Here is a 16,822-nt window from a genome sequence, read left to right as displayed (position 1 = left end):
TGCAGTGCAGGATGAGCAGCTTACAGTGGCCGACAGCCGGTTAGAGGTAATTCAGCCCTGTCGTCATCACACGGGCTTCACACTAAACATCACGTATTACAATATAACACTTGATACAACACGCTTATTGCATCATGTCAGGAGATATTTGAATGTTGATAAGAAAAAAGAGTTAAGTCTATTTTTTAAACTAATCATTTAAGATACAAGCTGCATGCGCATAATATGGCGACGTGTATTTAATCAACTAAAAGGAACATACTTTAGACATAATCAAGCATCCGAGGGGGTTGAGAGGAGCACACATTTCAATTAGTATTGCATTTGAAATAATTCGTTAAAAAACCTAATAATATTAATAATGATAATAATAATAATAACAATAATATAATAATAATAATAATAGTAGTAGTAGTTTTCAGTGTTATCATATTTTGACAAATCAACATATGAAGGCTGGTATGTTTTTCTAATTTGTCATATTCTCCAGCATAACGTGCTCTTTAATTGGAGGACCCCTCCAAAGTCCGGGTTGAAAAGAGCAGCAGATCATCACAAACAATATATTAATGGATCAATCATTAACCTTTTTTACTCATCAAGCGATATCATTTTCCTTGAGAGTTTATTAATTCATAACCAACGGTCAAGATGGCACCATTGATGGTAAACTATCAATAACACATTTGATTAATTATTGATACATTGCTCACATTTATAACTTCAGTATTACCCATGGAAAAAAAGTATTGTAAAACACACCGAGTCCCATTAGATGGCGCCATTGCACACAGGGAGAACAGGTCTGACGTACTGAGTACCTGATGATGACTGCAAGGTAGCAACGGGCTTTCTTTTTCTTTATCTAGCAACTGCTTCAAACAATAAGGTAGTGCTCTTCTGTGAAATCGTAACAATAAATACAACAATAAATGAGTCTTAATAAAAAATAATAATAATAATGCATCTTATTTGTAAGGCACTCTTTATTCAAGAATCTCAGAGTGCCACAGAGCCAGTAAATAGTTAAAACTATAATAAAAAATAAAAGCATGGTCTTACGTCAATAGCTCTGTCATGGATCTTTGCTCCAGGTCTTGGTCTTATCAATTTCCTTTTTCAGCAACACTTTCCTTGAGAAAGCTCAAAGGGCCAGATGCATACACGTAAATGCCCAGTGTTCAGCTTAATTTACACCTGTGTCATTTGATTATTGTCTTCTATGTATCCTATTTGGTCATATAGGAACAGCAATTATGACATAGCCGGATAATTACTTTTATATGGTCTTTGTTTCACATTTACGTCGTGGAAAGATAACAATCAGTTTTTTAAGACCACGAAATCCAAGAATCCCCTCAGTTTAGTTTGGCCTGGAATTGAACGTGGTGGTTATCAGCTCACTCGACCCGTTGCCTGAACTCTTTCATTTAGTCTTCCTTTAATGTTATTGTGCAACACCGCGTTTCAAAGAAGTGCAATCCCTGCCAGTAAAACATCAGTGAAGCTGTTGGTACTGCAGAGTCACTGTCGACACACGCAACACAGACTTTTGCCTCTTTCTATTACTGTAAACCCAAATGTTGTAACCAGCCATTAGCTACTGTAAAGACTAACAAGCTGAAATTAATTAGTGAGTGCTTGGAAGTTCCACGTGGGTACTTTCATCTCTGTGTCATTCCCAGCATGTGTCAAAGCATGCACTGCTCATGAGACATTCATTACACTTGTTTTGTTGTGACTCGCATCCTCAACAGAATATGCTGCACCGGGATGTACAAGTAGTTCTTCTGAATGACCACGAGAAACGTAAAAGGACGCTGTGTGAGAACTGAACTGTTAATGCTTGACCCGCTTCGGTGCGGCCTGTTAACTCAGCATTACAGGAAAAAAACACAATAGTTGTAATTACAAGAGTGGAAAAGAGAGAGCGGATGTACAGTATGAAAATACAAATCAAATGTTTCTGTGTTTTAAAGATGCTAATTGATTAAAAGCACCTATCACGGCCTTTTTTTTGTCATAACAATGGATCAAATGACTATTATGTCCAAATGTGTGGGCTTATCCTCTCACGGGGCTTCTTGTGCGATTTTTTTGGTGAGAAACCAGATGCTGTTTTGTTTCTCGTAAAAATAAACAGCAAACAGACACAGTTAATAACTTCCTCAACTTCCTTCAGAAGTTGGTTGAAAACAACAACAACAAAAAAGAGTAAATATTGCACTTTGCCAGGTGGCCAGAAACACAACATAAATGCTCGTGGGGCTACTCTGTTAACTAACTGTTTCCTGTTTGTCATATTGAATTAAAAGGTGATATTATGTCAGTGTTATGTTCACAGCTTTAGACTAAGAATGTCGTTCCAGCTGCTTTCCACCGTGCAGTATATATTTCCCGTGTTAGGGCATGCCGCGCAGCATCAAGGAAGGAAGAGGAAGTTTTCTTTGTGGGGGAGAGTTGAATGTCAAGTGCCACTATCATGGCTCACTGATGCCTCGGGTCAAAGTGTTTGTGAACAGAAACATGACCTTCCTCAAGCACCCAACTCTTTCCCAATTTTTCTTCTCCTGAATTTCAAAACAAATAATTCTGTTTTCAAAAAGGTTATACAGGGTGAACACGACATAATGCTTCTATCAAGTTTCTCTGTCACCACCCTCTTTGACATGAACTAGATTTAACAGGATTGTAACATTAAGGGACTTTCTCTCAGGGAAAAGATGCAACATGTATGTTTCTGAATCGGACATTTCACATGATGAATTGTAGCGGTCGTAAAATTTTTTAAGTTGTGACATTTTGCTCATTTACAGTAAATGATGATGCAGATTTCCAGGTGGCACCGTGTGTCCCTGTGTGTCCCTGTGTGTGTGTGTGTGTGTGTGTGTGTGGGTGTGGCAGTGGCAGGGATTCAGTATTTCCACTTAAAATCATTGCTCTACCAGTCAAATACAAATATTTAAAGTGTGTCATGAGTTCCAATTATAAACATGAAATGGAGAAGGTATACAGGCATATGCAACGTTTATATGACCCACAACCTTATTGGACATGTTGTTAAAGAGGAAAATGAGAGTTTGTTGTCCACCCAGAGGCCACACCTCCACTCAGGAGCATTTAAACCCAGTCTTGACGGCAGCTTGTGTCTCACTCTGTGCGCTTGGCTCTGTTATCGTCACGCTCGGGACAAACAAACCGGACAGCCTCCACACCATCCGACTACCTGTCCCACTTTAGGCCAAGTCTCACCTGACCCCTGCCGCCCAGCCGCCCGGGGCCAGAAAAAGGAGGAACAAGTCGAGATCACCTGGGGAAGCAGAGCAGGAGGAGAAGAAGAAGTATTATAGCGCTGGCTCGTGAACATGGTCCTGTGGGTCGCCTTGCTGATGTCCCACTGTTGTTTGGCTCTGCATGCAGCTGCATTGGAGAGGATAGAGAAATGTGGCACCAGCTGCTCTCAGGTAAAACCGCATTCTTCAATAACCACAAACAGACGTATGCTAATTGCGTCAGTGTTTCTAAATATAGTCGTGTTCTATTATTACCTCCTGCTATTTCCGCTGATGTTGCTTCTAATAACAACGTCTTGTGTCACGGCTGCTTGAGGTTTCCATTGGGCCACAGGAATACACCTCTATGTTTAGGGCTGCTACTACTCCAACTACCTGTACAGCCACAACTATTAATAAGCCATCTACATATTTTAGATGTTTATGATATGAATTTATGTAGAAGGGTTATAATACATTATAGTCTGTCATACTCATTGAATGTGTTGTAACTCTGTCATGATTCCTTCTTGTCACATGACATCTATTCATCTGTCCATCCTGGAGAGGGGTCCTCCTCTGTTGCTCTCCTAAAGGTTTCTTCACTTTTTCCACTGTGAAAGTTTTTTGGGGAGTTTTTCCTGATCCGATGTGAGGTCAAAGGTCAGGGATGTCTATGTGTACGGATTGTAAAGCCCTCTGAGTAATTTCTAATTTGTGATATTGGGCTATAGGCTACAAATAAACTGAATTGAATTGAATATTCTCAGGTGACCGGGCTTTTAAATTAATCCTTGAGCATGGGTTTCCTGGATGGCCCTCTCAGCATGTGTCATCAGTTAAAATAGGATACGTGTGCTGCTGTAAAGTCTATTCCCGACATTAAAAACTTCCTGTGTGACTCACCTGTTGACTCACTGAAAAATGTTGATCAGGACACAGCATGTGAAAGTGACAATGCATATTATACTGCATGCACGCAGGTGAAGGGAGCTGGCTTTCTGGTCCTCGAAGGCGACACAGTATGTGACTCAACTTCTCATTTACTCAAGCTTAAAGAGGAAACCTAAACAGTTGAGTGGACAGCGTGTAGATAACGCTTTCATTTCCACCCCAGCATGTTTACTTCTCTTTCAGTGAACTTAACAGACCTACGACCTTCATTTGGCAGCTAACAGCACCCTAAATATCCCATTATCTTGCTTCAGATGTGAATTGTATTGAATTTCATAACACCATGAGGTCATGTGAATATACTGTTATGGGACACTGGATACCACTTCATCTCATAACGGAAGAATTGAGGATCTAAATCATATTCAGCATTGCTCAGAAGCATTCAGGGACACATCAACGCTGTCAGTCATCACTGGGTGCAGGGATAGTTTAAATGTGGGTGTCTGGAATAGCTTCCATATCTTGTATTTCCTGGCTGATGAAGAAACAAGGATGTATTCTACATCGTTTTGGAAGTGAGCCAAGGTGAATTGCATAACATTGATACAGTGATTGTATTCACCGTTTGAATGTTGTCTGCAATTTAACTTCATATCAAGTGAGCACAGACTCCTGTTGCAACTGCAAAATGGAAGATAATAAGACAAGCAGAGTAGTAATTGATCAATAGCAAGCTTTATTCTCTGTTTTTGCGTGTTGGAGCATAACAAACTGCAGCAAAGACACAAACACGTCAGCTTTTACCTGAAGGGGCAACGAGGATGTAAAAAACGTGTCTTATTGTTGGGAATTCCCTGTTCTGGAGCGGTGCTACCTTTGTCCTCTTTGTTAAGAAGTACTTTAGTATTGGAGCTCCCATTCAAGAGGAGCCCTGGAAAACAGTTACAGGGTGTTTCACTTACTCTCTCTCCCTCTCTCTCTCTCTCTCTCCCTCTCTCCTTGCAGGGCCTTCAGTGCAAGACCAAGCCCGACAGTGAGTGTAGACACATGCATGCACGCAGAACTTGAATTTGCACAGTTATATTTTTTATATCTGGTGTTTTTTACTGTGATGATGGCGATAAAACACAACAGGTGACACTAAAACCTCCTGTTAAAACACACATTAAAAACATTTTTAAGATCTGAAAGCAGAGTACTTTACTTATCAGAAGGTATAATACCAGTTTAATCCCACGGCCTCTTGACATGCAATGAAAAATAAATGTTATTCTGACCTTGTCAAATGAATCCCCTGAATTATACTCACTGAGGTGTTAATACTGAGTTTGTTTATTTGAAGGAAATGTTCTGTGAGGAAGAAAAAACAAACACATGTTCACACTACTCACTGGGCTTGCTCAGAACAGAGCGGCAAGACTCGCACTTCACTGCTCTGTGAGGAGTAGTGTGGATGATATGCATGCCAGGCTGTCATGGATGAGGGTGGATGAAAGACTGGCATGTAGCCTTATTCTGTTTTTAAATAATGTGTATTCCTCACAGAAACCTGTCAGTTTGTCTTTACAGCTATCACCTGCAAATGAGAGACATGGTTATAATACTAGACAGGCACTAAATGGTCACTTTACTTTTCCTCTACCCAGAACAAATGCACTTTAGAAATCAGTAATGTACAGAGCCATTGCATACTGGAATGTGCTCCCCTCATATGTGACTCTAACAATAAATAAAGGTGATTTCAAAAGGAAACTTAAGGCAGCAATAATCAGAAAGGAAATTATAGTAGATTATGTTATTATTTTAGGTATTTAAGGTATTTGGGTATTATTTTACTTTTAATGTAAATGTTGTTTTCAAAGTCTAAGTGTTTTTGAGATAATTGATCATGCCGTACTGCATTTTATGTATTTGTATTGTATTGTAATGTTTTTTTGCCTGGACCCAGGAAGAATAGTCTCCACTACGGTGTAGAGTAGACTAATGGGGATCCTTAATAAACTAAACTAAACTAAACTAAACTGGGCGGGTGACAGCCGAAACACCTGCCTGGAAAATAATGAACATGTTCGCGATGTTCGGTGTGATAAAAGCGGGACGGTTGTGTGAAAAGACAACATGATTGCATCGATGTGTTTGTTTTCTCTGGCCCTGGTGCATGTAGATTGGTTTTCTCCTCCGTGTCAGAACCCCGCCGAAGGTCTGAACCGTTCCTCTGTGTTCCGCAACGTCAGCCTCTCCACCGTCATGCGCTGTGAGGGGCGGCAGAAGTGCTCGCTACACCTCAGAATCAAGACCGCCTTCAAACTCACAGGTACGGTCACATGACCACTTCAATGCACACATTGAATACATTGTTTTGTTCAGAATGACGTTCAGTTGCAGCTGAGCGGTCCGCCTTGTTGACCTTTCTGCAGCCACCTGGTTAAGGTTCAAGGTTTTTTATTTGTCATTTGTGCCGAGATAGAAACCACCAAACAATATAATGTGTGGTGTAATTAGGATTATAGAGGCACCGTACCTATCAATTAGTGACATCATTGAGTGCAATCATTTTTTACAAGCAAAATGTAGGTCAACAGCTTAACTTAAATTGTAATTAATCCACAAACACCTCTCAGTACATTACTCCCTTAAACATACATGATGCGGGTGACTGCTCCCCGAACCTACACACTATGTGTGCGATGCTTTTGCTCTCTGTGGCTGAATTTCTGTATATTCTCTATAACAGACACTCACACCACATGTTGTGTTATTGTCTCAACGAGGAGACGACTAGTCATGGTTCGAGGTGGTTTTGGGTTTCGTTGATGACCCATTTTCAAAAAGGTTGGAAATGGTGCAGATTAACAGTGAAGGTGATTCTCATGTATAAAACAAACTCTTCATGATCAAACTTCTGCTTTTGCATCAAGGGTGTGTCAATTGATGCTTTCGGTTCCTGATTTCGCACACAGACTTGATCTGATATGGTGCGGGTCAAAGGCAGACACATGCACACTTGTCCACATCTGCAGCACACGATAATAATCTCGATGGATTACCTCACTGCCAGGCTGGAGTGGGGAAATCTCATCGGTCCTAATTGAGTCTTTAGTCCACTAAGCAAGTAGGACGTGCAGAATACTGTTCTTCCTGTATGACACCTAAAGTAATGCCAACTCACGCTGAAAAGCATGAATAGTTTTTGAATGGCTAACTGGCTGTTGTTGTGGCTGGATTTCCTCCTTTTTGGTCGATTCTGACTAATCTCTTAACCTGATGCATATAAACTTGTATCTCTCTCCTATCTGACTGCCACAGGAGACTCACCCTCTGGACCTCAGCAATCAAACACCCACAGGACACAGAGAGTTTGGATCAGAGTTCAATTATTTGTAACCAACAGTTTCACAAATAAACCTGAGCTGGGTCCAGTATTAAAGACAACAACCTCCTCCTCATCTGTCTTTCCCAACTGCCCAACAAACATGTTGACATATTATTTATACCATCACACTCAATGCATGTGCCACCTCCGTCCACGCCCTCATTACATATTAGTTCTCGTCACTCAGTGTGACCTCTGTTCCTTTCCAAGCCGGTTACTTGAAGGAAGGTGGAGGTTTCTTGCTGACGTCTCCCCCCTCGTTACTTCTCTTATCGTTATTGTGTCTGAGCTTCCTGGTCCTCGCTCTGCAGTCTTCTCTCTACCGGTTAAGACTGGATCAGCACAAGGCTGCTGGGTATCTATGTCTGGTGTTGTTGACCCTCGTCTCAGGGAGGGAGCTGTGTGTGCCCTCTCAATCATCTTTGTAGATGTAATTAAAGCCAAATATAACACAATGGAAAAGTTTAATACACACTATATATATATCTTGTAGAAGCACCCAATTTGAAACATTTTAACCACCACACTGTTTACCAGTTACTGTTTGGCCACTGGGTGTTCAAGGCGTCTCCTGGCTTCTGACTTTGAGATACTTTTCTCCCCAGAGTCGATCCAGGGTTTGTCCATCTGCGTCGGCACCAGCGGGATGATGGCCAGCTGCCGAACGATCAACTTCAGAAAAGAGTCGAGACACAGGCTCTCCGGGCTGCAGGTACAGTTAAAGGTGCCACGGGCATCAAATGACCTTTTATAAGATAGGATAAGACAAGATAAGATAAGATAAACCTTTATTAGTACCACAGTGGGGAAATTTCGTGATCACAGCAGCGGATGCAGATTAGAGCATTAATACAATAAAAGATCAAAATAAAACACAAAACACAAAAACAATATTAAATACTAAATACTAATACTAAAATACTAAATTTACAGAGGAAAGATTGTGTTGACATTTTTTTTAGAATTAGCGTGATGCAAATGTGACTTTTTACATTAGAGTTGTTTTTTTATGTCTTGCCATTGTCTACGGCATCTGGAAGGTTTCAGTTCTAAAATTCTTTACCACAAATGAAAGATGATTTTTCTATATTTAGACAACACATTTGACTTTGTGGTAATTAATTTGACATGTAGTTACTTAAAAAAAATATCATATATAAGCCATAACTCTCAAAACACAGACTGGTACAGTTTCCACATCACATAATAATTGTTTTAATTTTTGGAACCGTGCCAGACGTGTAACAGCTTGTGTGTTTTTCTACTTTTTCCTGAAGGTGGAAGTTGAGAATGATTGCAGTGACATTTCTCCAGGCCAACGTGTGCAAGTAACAGTGAAAACTGTGCCGAGCTACTGCGGCGTCACCTGGACCGGCTCTTATGGCGCTCCAGGTGAGAACGTGTGCATGTTTGCATAATTATCCAAACACACACACATGGCAGCATGACTGTTCATAAATGAGGCAGCTGAGGATTGAATGTGTAACATAGCAAATATATTAAATCAATAATTAGTGTTTTCTAACCTACCAAGTATTTCCTTGTAATTTATTGGAACATCTGATATTAAGATGACGTTAATGATTAATGAAATAAAAAATTATAGGAGGTGAATATTATGTCAAAGGGGCGATGTCACGTTGCTCTATTCTTTATACAGAAGACTATTAGTAGTTTTAACATTGTTCCATTTTTCTACAGAATGCAGCAGTGAAGATTTGCTCACACATGTCCCAGAATGCATCAGTGAGTACATCATTATATCGAAAAAACCAAGACCAATCTAGTTATGCCCTCTTGTAGGTTTGAGTGACTTTCTCTTTGGAGATTGTTAAATATAAGCATAGCTGTCCTAAAATAATTAAGAAAATAAGCAAAGACTGGAGAAAAAGCCAGAAAAATAAAGCTTATTGTGTTCCAGATCTGTTTCTTCATGGCAGGACCTTTCAGATTGATATTGCAGCCCAACAACACCAGAAGCCTAATGTAGGCCCCTACCTGATCCATAACCGAGACCAAAGCATCTCACTCACCTCGACCTCTGTGTCTTTCAGCTGGGAGGCTGTCATATGTGTTAAACCCACAGAGGAAGGAGCTGAGTGTCAGTGTGTCAGACATGTTGGAGGATCAAGACTACCACCTCCGTCTGTGCCACAAGGATTTCATCTGCGTTGGCACAGGGGCGTACACACTGGTTAGTCCCGCAGTTTCCCATGAACCCGAGCATCCTTTTAAACATCGAACTCTCGGGATCTCTTCAAATGGTGTCAGAGAGCCCTTTGACACTTAAATCCTTCCTCCTGCTTGCCAGTGTTTGATCAGTTTACATCTGCTTTCAAATTCAGAGGGGAAAGGTGAATGCAACTAATGCAATGCTGCTCGCTGATCCATAATTCATTTAGGAAGCATTCACCCCTTCATGCCAGATCAATGTGAGGGATACTCCGTTTTAAACCTCCAACAGATTGCTTGTATTAGATTGTCTAATCAATGCTGTGACTACCCACCCCCATCCTCACATACACAGATGCCAAAGTAAGGTGGATATATGTTATAAAACTGTGTTTACCTTCCAGATAAAGAAAGGGCAACACGTAAAGAGCGCTAACCTCCCATTCTCCCGACCTCTGCCCTGCCTCTGCATCGAGGTGAAGTTCTCTCCAACGCTCCTTTTAAAGCATTTACGATCTGTTTCCATTCGTAATCACTTCGAAGGAAAAGGGATTGAACCTTTGCTCATAAATTCCTGACAGGGATGGTCAGCGGTGATGGATGCCTCGAGAGTCCAGGTCTGCCCGTTCACACACCGTGAGTCACTTGATTGCTTTTAGTCACGAGGGATTCGTAGTAATCTGGGGTGTAGTATTTCAGAACTGATACAATATCAGTTGAAAAGATTGAGAGCTTGTGTGCCCGCAGGTCTCGAGGAGCTGTGGTCTGGAGTACTCTTTGACCCCGTTGAGGAGACGCTATCATGGGAGCCCGCCTGTCCCGTGACGGCTGTGGTTGCGTTGTGTCAGAAAAAAGAGGACGGCGTGTGCGTGGATCTGCCTCACGCCTCACAGAACGTGAGCAGAGAAAAGGTACAAGGGTTTCTGGCTGCTTGTCCTGGTCTCAAATCGCTTGAAGTCAAAGTGTTTACGCCGTAAACAAAGTATGTACCCATCCTGCTGACGTCTTCTTCAGTGACTGAGCATATATTATATTTGCGGTGGGAAGAAGATATAACGACAGCAGGTTCTTTTTGCCAGTAATTTTGGTCTTATCTTGTACACTATATGATGTCAGAAAAATGTGTTTCCAAATTAAAGTACACATATTGCACTTGGCCACGCATAGTAAACAGTGAATTTTAGAATGACTCAAAGGGAGAATAAGTTTATTCCAACCTCTTGCTTAAGCTCTTTTAAATGTTGAATCAGACCCATATAAAGAAAACAACTGCACAGTAGCAAGAACGAAGGGAGAGCCTGCACACATGTGACCCCTTAAACGTAACTGAGATGGCGTTGAGATCAGTCATCGTCATCAAAACAGGTCGGGTCACCCGAGAAGGGAACTCTGTTGATGTAAAAATAGCCGGCAATGACGCAGAGCGTCGCCCATCTGAAAGCTGAATCCAGCTGAACTCAAAGTGCTGCTCTGTGCCTTTCAGTCATAACCATTTCATAAATCTTTGCTTCTCAGATCACATTTACTAAAGTGGATCCACACCCTCATCTGTGCATGAAGGTAATGATAACTTTCCCCATGACTACTCATGTCTGTTGACAGTGAGATGCCCCGTCCATCATCTGTGACTGTTGTAGGCCTACATCTGTTGTTTTTGTCAAAGCTCACATAGTATGTCTACAACTCAGTGTCAGTGGAGTTGGGCAATACACACATGTGCTTACTTACCCAGAGTTAGAAGAGAAGATTTATACTTTATGAAGCTACAGCTAGCGACTGGTTAACTTTGCTCTGTGCAAATGCTGGAAATGGGGAAACAGCTAGCTTGGGTCCGTCTATGGGTAACACAATATACCTACTAGTGCCTCTAAAGCTTAATATTTATGTCACATCTCGTCTAATTAAGTCCAACAAATACCAAAGCATTTTTTAAAAACTCTCGGCTGATTGCAAGCTCTTGAGGAGCTGTTAGGTTGATTGCGTTACCTTTGGACTAATCTGACTCACTGGATGTCGAGTGGGGTTTAAGGCTGCCATGAGTCGCTAATCCCACGCAGCGCCCTCTTCCCTCTTCCCATCTGTGCTATCCATTTTGCAAGAGTGCCACCGCGGCATCCTGGAGGGCTTAGCGCAACCCAAGACTATCGTGATTGGTTTCATGAAATACAATTCAATTCAGTTTAATTCAGTTTATTTGTATAGCCCAATTTCACAAATTACAAATTTGTCTCGGAGTGCTTTACAATCTGTACACATAGACATCCCTGCCCCAAAACCTCACATCGGATCAGGACAAACTCCCAAATAACCCTTCAGGGGGAAAAAAAAGGGAAGAAACCTCCAGGAGAGCAACAGAGGAGGATCCCTCTCCAGGATGGACAGATGCAATAGATGTCCTGTGTACAGAAGGACAGAGTTAAAATACATTCAATGAATATGACAGAGTGTATGAATAGTTCAAAGCATTGTGTCCCTCCATGCCTCCAATAACAGGATGAACATGTCGGCCGCCAGGCACAGCACTGGAGATACTTAAGTGTGGTTATGCAAGACAACTTTTAGACGGATCCAGGCTGACGTAAGGGCCTTCCCCTGGTTTGCAGTCCTTAGCTAAGCTAAGCTAAGACGACCGTCTGTAGGGCAAATAGGAAGCCATCGCCAGCATCCAGTGAGCCTAGGTTAGGTTACGGGCTAACTCTAAACTATGAAGCTACAACATGGGAAAGCAAATTGACAAAAACAACAATCAAGACTGTTTGGTAATCATGTTACTAGTATAGTGAGCATTTACTCTGCTACGCCTGTTCATTTCCATATAAGTAGGCTACACCCCACACGTGAAATATCAAGCTCTACTGTACGATGGTAACCACACAAATAAGGGGAACATCTGTTCGCCCTCATGGAGCTCAGTTCAGCAGTGACATTTACTTGGTAATCCAACCACAAAACAGAAGTACTGCTGCTACTGTTATCGGAAGTTTATAGCCTACTGATTTATTTACACTGTTTATGAGCTCTATGTAACTGGATGAGGAACACTAATCAATACAACTGGACTATATTCTTCAGTTTACTGCAGGCCATCAGTCCTGGACCAGGTGCCCTTTTGCTGATACCAGATTCCAAGGTACTATATCAAGAGTATCATCTAATTATTGCCACGCCCGTCAATAAATCTGCCTGACGTTCCGTTTAGACGAGAAACATTTTCACACTATATTATAAAGATAATGCCTTAATGTAATGCGGTATTGTAGCACGGTTCTCTACAATGACGGCTGTATAATAACATTCATAATAATTTCCAGCATGGAAGGTGATCGCGACGAGACAACAGGGCCAGGAAGACGTGAAGATGTTGTCACAGATCACCGCAACGTTTTCTGTAGAGCTGTGTGTGAGGTCTGAAGGCTCCACTGTGTGCCAGATCACTGACACACACACCATGCACGTGGTAGGTGGCACATAGAGCACATGAGTCCTCTCATTTCTCATTCTTATCAAACCGTTCAATGACCTGTTGTGAGCTGCACAGAAGCATCTTGTCACAACATGCTTGCGAAGATTGCACGGACGAATTCTGGCGTCACTGATTACTGTTTGGTCAAATGCCATTTTTTTTAAAGCTGTAGAGCAACAGATATTATGTTGCTATAAAACACAGATTGTAATCAAAGCAGTGGAGAGCTATTCCATCTTTAATTAAAGGGTATCTGACATATATCAGCAACATGAAATGTGTTAACACACGTCTTGGGGTGAGCCGAGTGTGTTTGGAACGCTTCATCAATCAAGCCTCTCTCTGAATCACAGTGTGTTTCCGCTGAAAAGTGGCATAGCTCATACCACACAATAGAGGCAATAAATGCAAAACAGAAACCATGACAACTTCCATCACACCTTTTGTGTCTTTTTGTTTCTTTCTCAGGAGAAACATAGAGAGGTTGGTTTGAACATGGCAGGGGAGCAATGCAACTCTTGTCTCCAGGTATGTTTGTGCAGTTGATACATCCTTCGAGGTGATCTGCATGTTCCCGTTACAGCGAGACAGACGATGACTCTGAGTGAACCTTTTGTATTTGGACAGGTGAAGAGGCTCGATGTGAAGTTCGCTGCCACAGTCATTTACTGTGTCGAGCACTGCAGTAAGTACAGTTTCACTGCTCCCTTCTTCTCTTCTTGTTTTGGCCCCTTCCCATCTTGTCTGTTTCAACTCTTTCTCTCCCCCCCGTTCTCATTAAACATTTACAACCTGAGGCACCACAGTAGTTTGAAATGAAAATGATTTCCACTGCCTCTCTTTGATACAAACATGGGTCGGAGCAGTAATAGGACATGTGTTTACTGTCACGCAATCTTTAATAGGATAATCACAAACGTACAAGTCTCTAAAGTTAGCCCTGAGTGGTTTCTTGGCATCCTTTTGAGGAATAAAAAGATCCTCTGTATTGTGTACCCCATTTTTATGTTGTGTGCTATGATGGATGAAACAGTTCTCCATAAACATACGGCGAAACGTGAAGAAGACCACCGTTGATGCATTTCAGCTCCAATTTCTTATAACATATATCTGAGAACCTAACACATTGAGAAACCGTAGGGAGTGTACAGCAACAATGTGTACCGGTTGTATCATCTTTCAGTTGTCTGAGAAACCCACAATTGTTTTGTTATCCTCGAGACAGAAAACATTCTATCAACCGAGTGCCATGTGTCTAATTGTCTTTACCCCGTGAATTATCTTTCCAGATCAAACATGGCCCTTCAGACCTGTCATCTCCAGGCAAGCCTCTTGGGACTTTACTTGGGTCATTTTACCTGCTGCCGTCTGCCTCTCTGGCATCATCATTTTCACTCTGGCGCTCCACGTACTGTTAACCGGTAGGTAGAAAATGAGCAGCTCATTCCTGCAGTATTACGCACTCTTGTTCTAGACTTCAATGCTTAAGGGAACTAACCACATAGTTTTATAATATCAATAAAAAACTGTTTCACATCATGTAAAAAACAAGATCCAACTAGAACGAGCATATATTTTTTATTTATTTATTTGAACTTGTGCTGCTGTACCATATATATATATATATATAATATATATACATACACATATATTTATATATATATATTGATATGTATATATATATACATATATATACATATATATATTTATATATATGCAGCTATGTATAAATGTGTCTATATATATTTCTATATATATATGTATATATTTTTATATGTATATATTGTAAAAGTTCTTATTTTCTGTAATGCAATGCAAAAAAACAAAATGTCAATGCATTCTGGTTCATTACAAATCAACTGAAAAAATAAAGCCTTTTTTTTATTCTTTTAATTTGCTGATATGAAACACAGCAAGAAAACTCTAAAATCCTATCTCATAAAATTTTAATATTTCTGAGTGTTTGTCAAGGCTCAGGAAACCCTTGCAGGTGTTTGAGTTAATTAGACAATTCAAGTGATTTGTTTATATACATTTATATATGTATATATACATATATATATCAATATATATATATATATATATACTATATATACATATCAATATATATATTACATATATATTTATATATATATATATATACATATATGTAATACTTGAATGATTGATTGAGTGAGTGAGGCATTTTTCAATGGGTTGTCTATTGACTTTAAGCAAGACTTCCTCTGGGAATGGATTTATAGGTTTATAATAACATAAAGAAATGTCCAAGTACCATGGCTACCGTTGCCTGACACATGGCGTATCAGGCAACTCATTTGAATCAAAAACCAGCCACTGAGTTTGCCATTGTGTTGTGTTTCCTCATCCTCCTTAACTGATTAATTCCTGTATTCTAGTGTATCAGAGGAGGAAACGAAAAATAAATGGTGGCTGCGTCTCTGAAAAGAGAACAGGTGAGGTTATCACAATAATGATAACTGCAAAACATAATATGTTCACCCTGAAAGCTGACCCTCGGCCTGTGTTTTGACAGATCCCACTTCTGACTGTGTAGTCACTGTATCACAGAGTCAACCTGCTCTCCATGGCGTTTTCCTCATTCCCGACTCCCCACAGTGTGGGAACACTGAGAAGACCAACTTAATCTCCCACTGACCAGAGAACAAGACATTACTTGTAATGTGCAGAGTAAAACCGTAAAGTTGTTACACAGACCAAGGATTTCTCTGTTGAATGCAACGTACAAGGAGAGATATTTCAAATGTTATATTACAGTTATTTTGCTGGTTAGTATGCCCGTTATAGTTAATGGCTGTTGTTTATGTAATACAGTCATATGCAAAAGTTTAGGCACCCCTCTGAGGCTGCATGATAATTTACTCTGTCTTCACCAAAAAAAGATCACAGTTGTGTAATATTCATTTTCTAGTTAACACTGAGTGCTGGGGTGTTTTCCAGACAAAGATATTTAGTGTAGCAGTATTTAGTTGTGTGAAATTAAATCAAATGTGAAAAATAGGCTGTGCAAAAGTTTGGGCACCCTTATCATTTTGTTGATTTGAATACCTGTACCTACTAAATGCTGATTAACTGCAACACATAATTAGTCTGATTAACTCGTTACGCCTTCAATTCCATAGAAAGGTGCATCCAATCATTAGAAAAGGTATTTAAGGTAGCCAATTGCAAATTGTGCTTCTCTTTGATTCTCCTCTGAACAGTGGCAAAATGGGGGCATCAAAACAGCTATCGAATGATCTAAAAACAAAGATTGTCCAGCAGTATGGTTTAGGGGAAGGCTACAAAAAGTTATCCCGGAGGTTTCAGCTATCAGTTTCCACTGTGAGGAATGTTATTAAGAAATGGAAGGCAACAGGCACAGTTCTTGTTAAGGCCAGAAGTGGCAGGCCAAGAAAAATATCGGAGAGGCAAAGGCGAAGAATGGTCAGAATGGTCAAGGACAACCCTCAGACCACCTCCAAAGACCTGCAAGGTCATCTTGCTGCAGATGGTGTCACTGTGCATTGCTCCACCATTCAGCGCACATTGAACAGAGAACATCTGTATGGGAGAGTGATGCAGAAGAAGCCTTTTCTGCACACACGCCACAAACCGGCTCGCTTGAGGTCTGCAAAACTACAT

General features: G+C 40.7%; 1 protein-coding gene across 2 annotated transcripts; it reads left to right on the top strand.

The window, feature by feature from the left end:
• The first annotated feature begins 3,175 nt into the window (after window positions 1–3,175).
• Window positions 3,176–16,213, top strand: il17rel (interleukin 17 receptor E-like). Of its 2 annotated transcripts, XM_056425393.1 has the most exons (18): window positions 3,176–3,464; window positions 5,175–5,202; window positions 6,334–6,483; window positions 8,148–8,254; window positions 8,820–8,934; window positions 9,244–9,288; window positions 9,597–9,736; window positions 10,119–10,190; window positions 10,296–10,350; window positions 10,462–10,625; window positions 11,230–11,274; window positions 12,787–12,844; window positions 13,026–13,171; window positions 13,646–13,705; window positions 13,805–13,862; window positions 14,467–14,598; window positions 15,577–15,633; window positions 15,714–16,213. In XM_056425393.1, the coding sequence occupies exons 1-18, from the start codon at window positions 3,366–3,368 to the stop codon at window positions 15,833–15,835; spliced, it is 1,653 nt and encodes a 550-aa protein (XP_056281368.1). In that variant the 5' UTR covers window positions 3,176–3,365; the 3' UTR covers window positions 15,836–16,213. The 2 variants fall into 2 exon arrangements, with proteins under 2 accessions (XP_056281368.1, XP_056281369.1); XM_056425394.1 differs by lacking the exons at window positions 3,176–3,464; window positions 5,175–5,202 and having other exon boundaries at window positions 6,395–6,483; window positions 7,476–8,254.
• Window positions 16,214–16,822: the final 609 nt, after the last annotated feature.

Source organism: Pseudoliparis swirei, chromosome 10 (assembly GCF_029220125.1).
Source record: "Pseudoliparis swirei isolate HS2019 ecotype Mariana Trench chromosome 10, NWPU_hadal_v1, whole genome shotgun sequence".
In the NCBI taxonomy this organism is placed as follows: Eukaryota; Metazoa; Chordata; class Actinopteri; order Perciformes; family Liparidae; genus Pseudoliparis; species Pseudoliparis swirei.
Note: the sequence above shows the minus strand (reverse complement) of the source record. Positions and strands in the feature narration are given on the sequence as shown.

Coding starts and splice junctions, on each gene's coding strand:
- il17rel (XM_056425393.1), top strand. CDS start 3,366: ATGGTCCTGTGGGTCGCCTTGCTGATGTCCCACTGTTGTTTGGCTCTG. Junction 9,289..9,596: donor ACATGTCCCAGAATGCATCA/GTGAGTACATCA, acceptor TGTGTCTTTCAG/CTGGGAGGCTGTCATATGTG. Junction 10,351..10,461: donor GGTCTGCCCGTTCACACACC/GTGAGTCACTTG, acceptor GTGTGCCCGCAG/GTCTCGAGGAGCTGTGGTCT.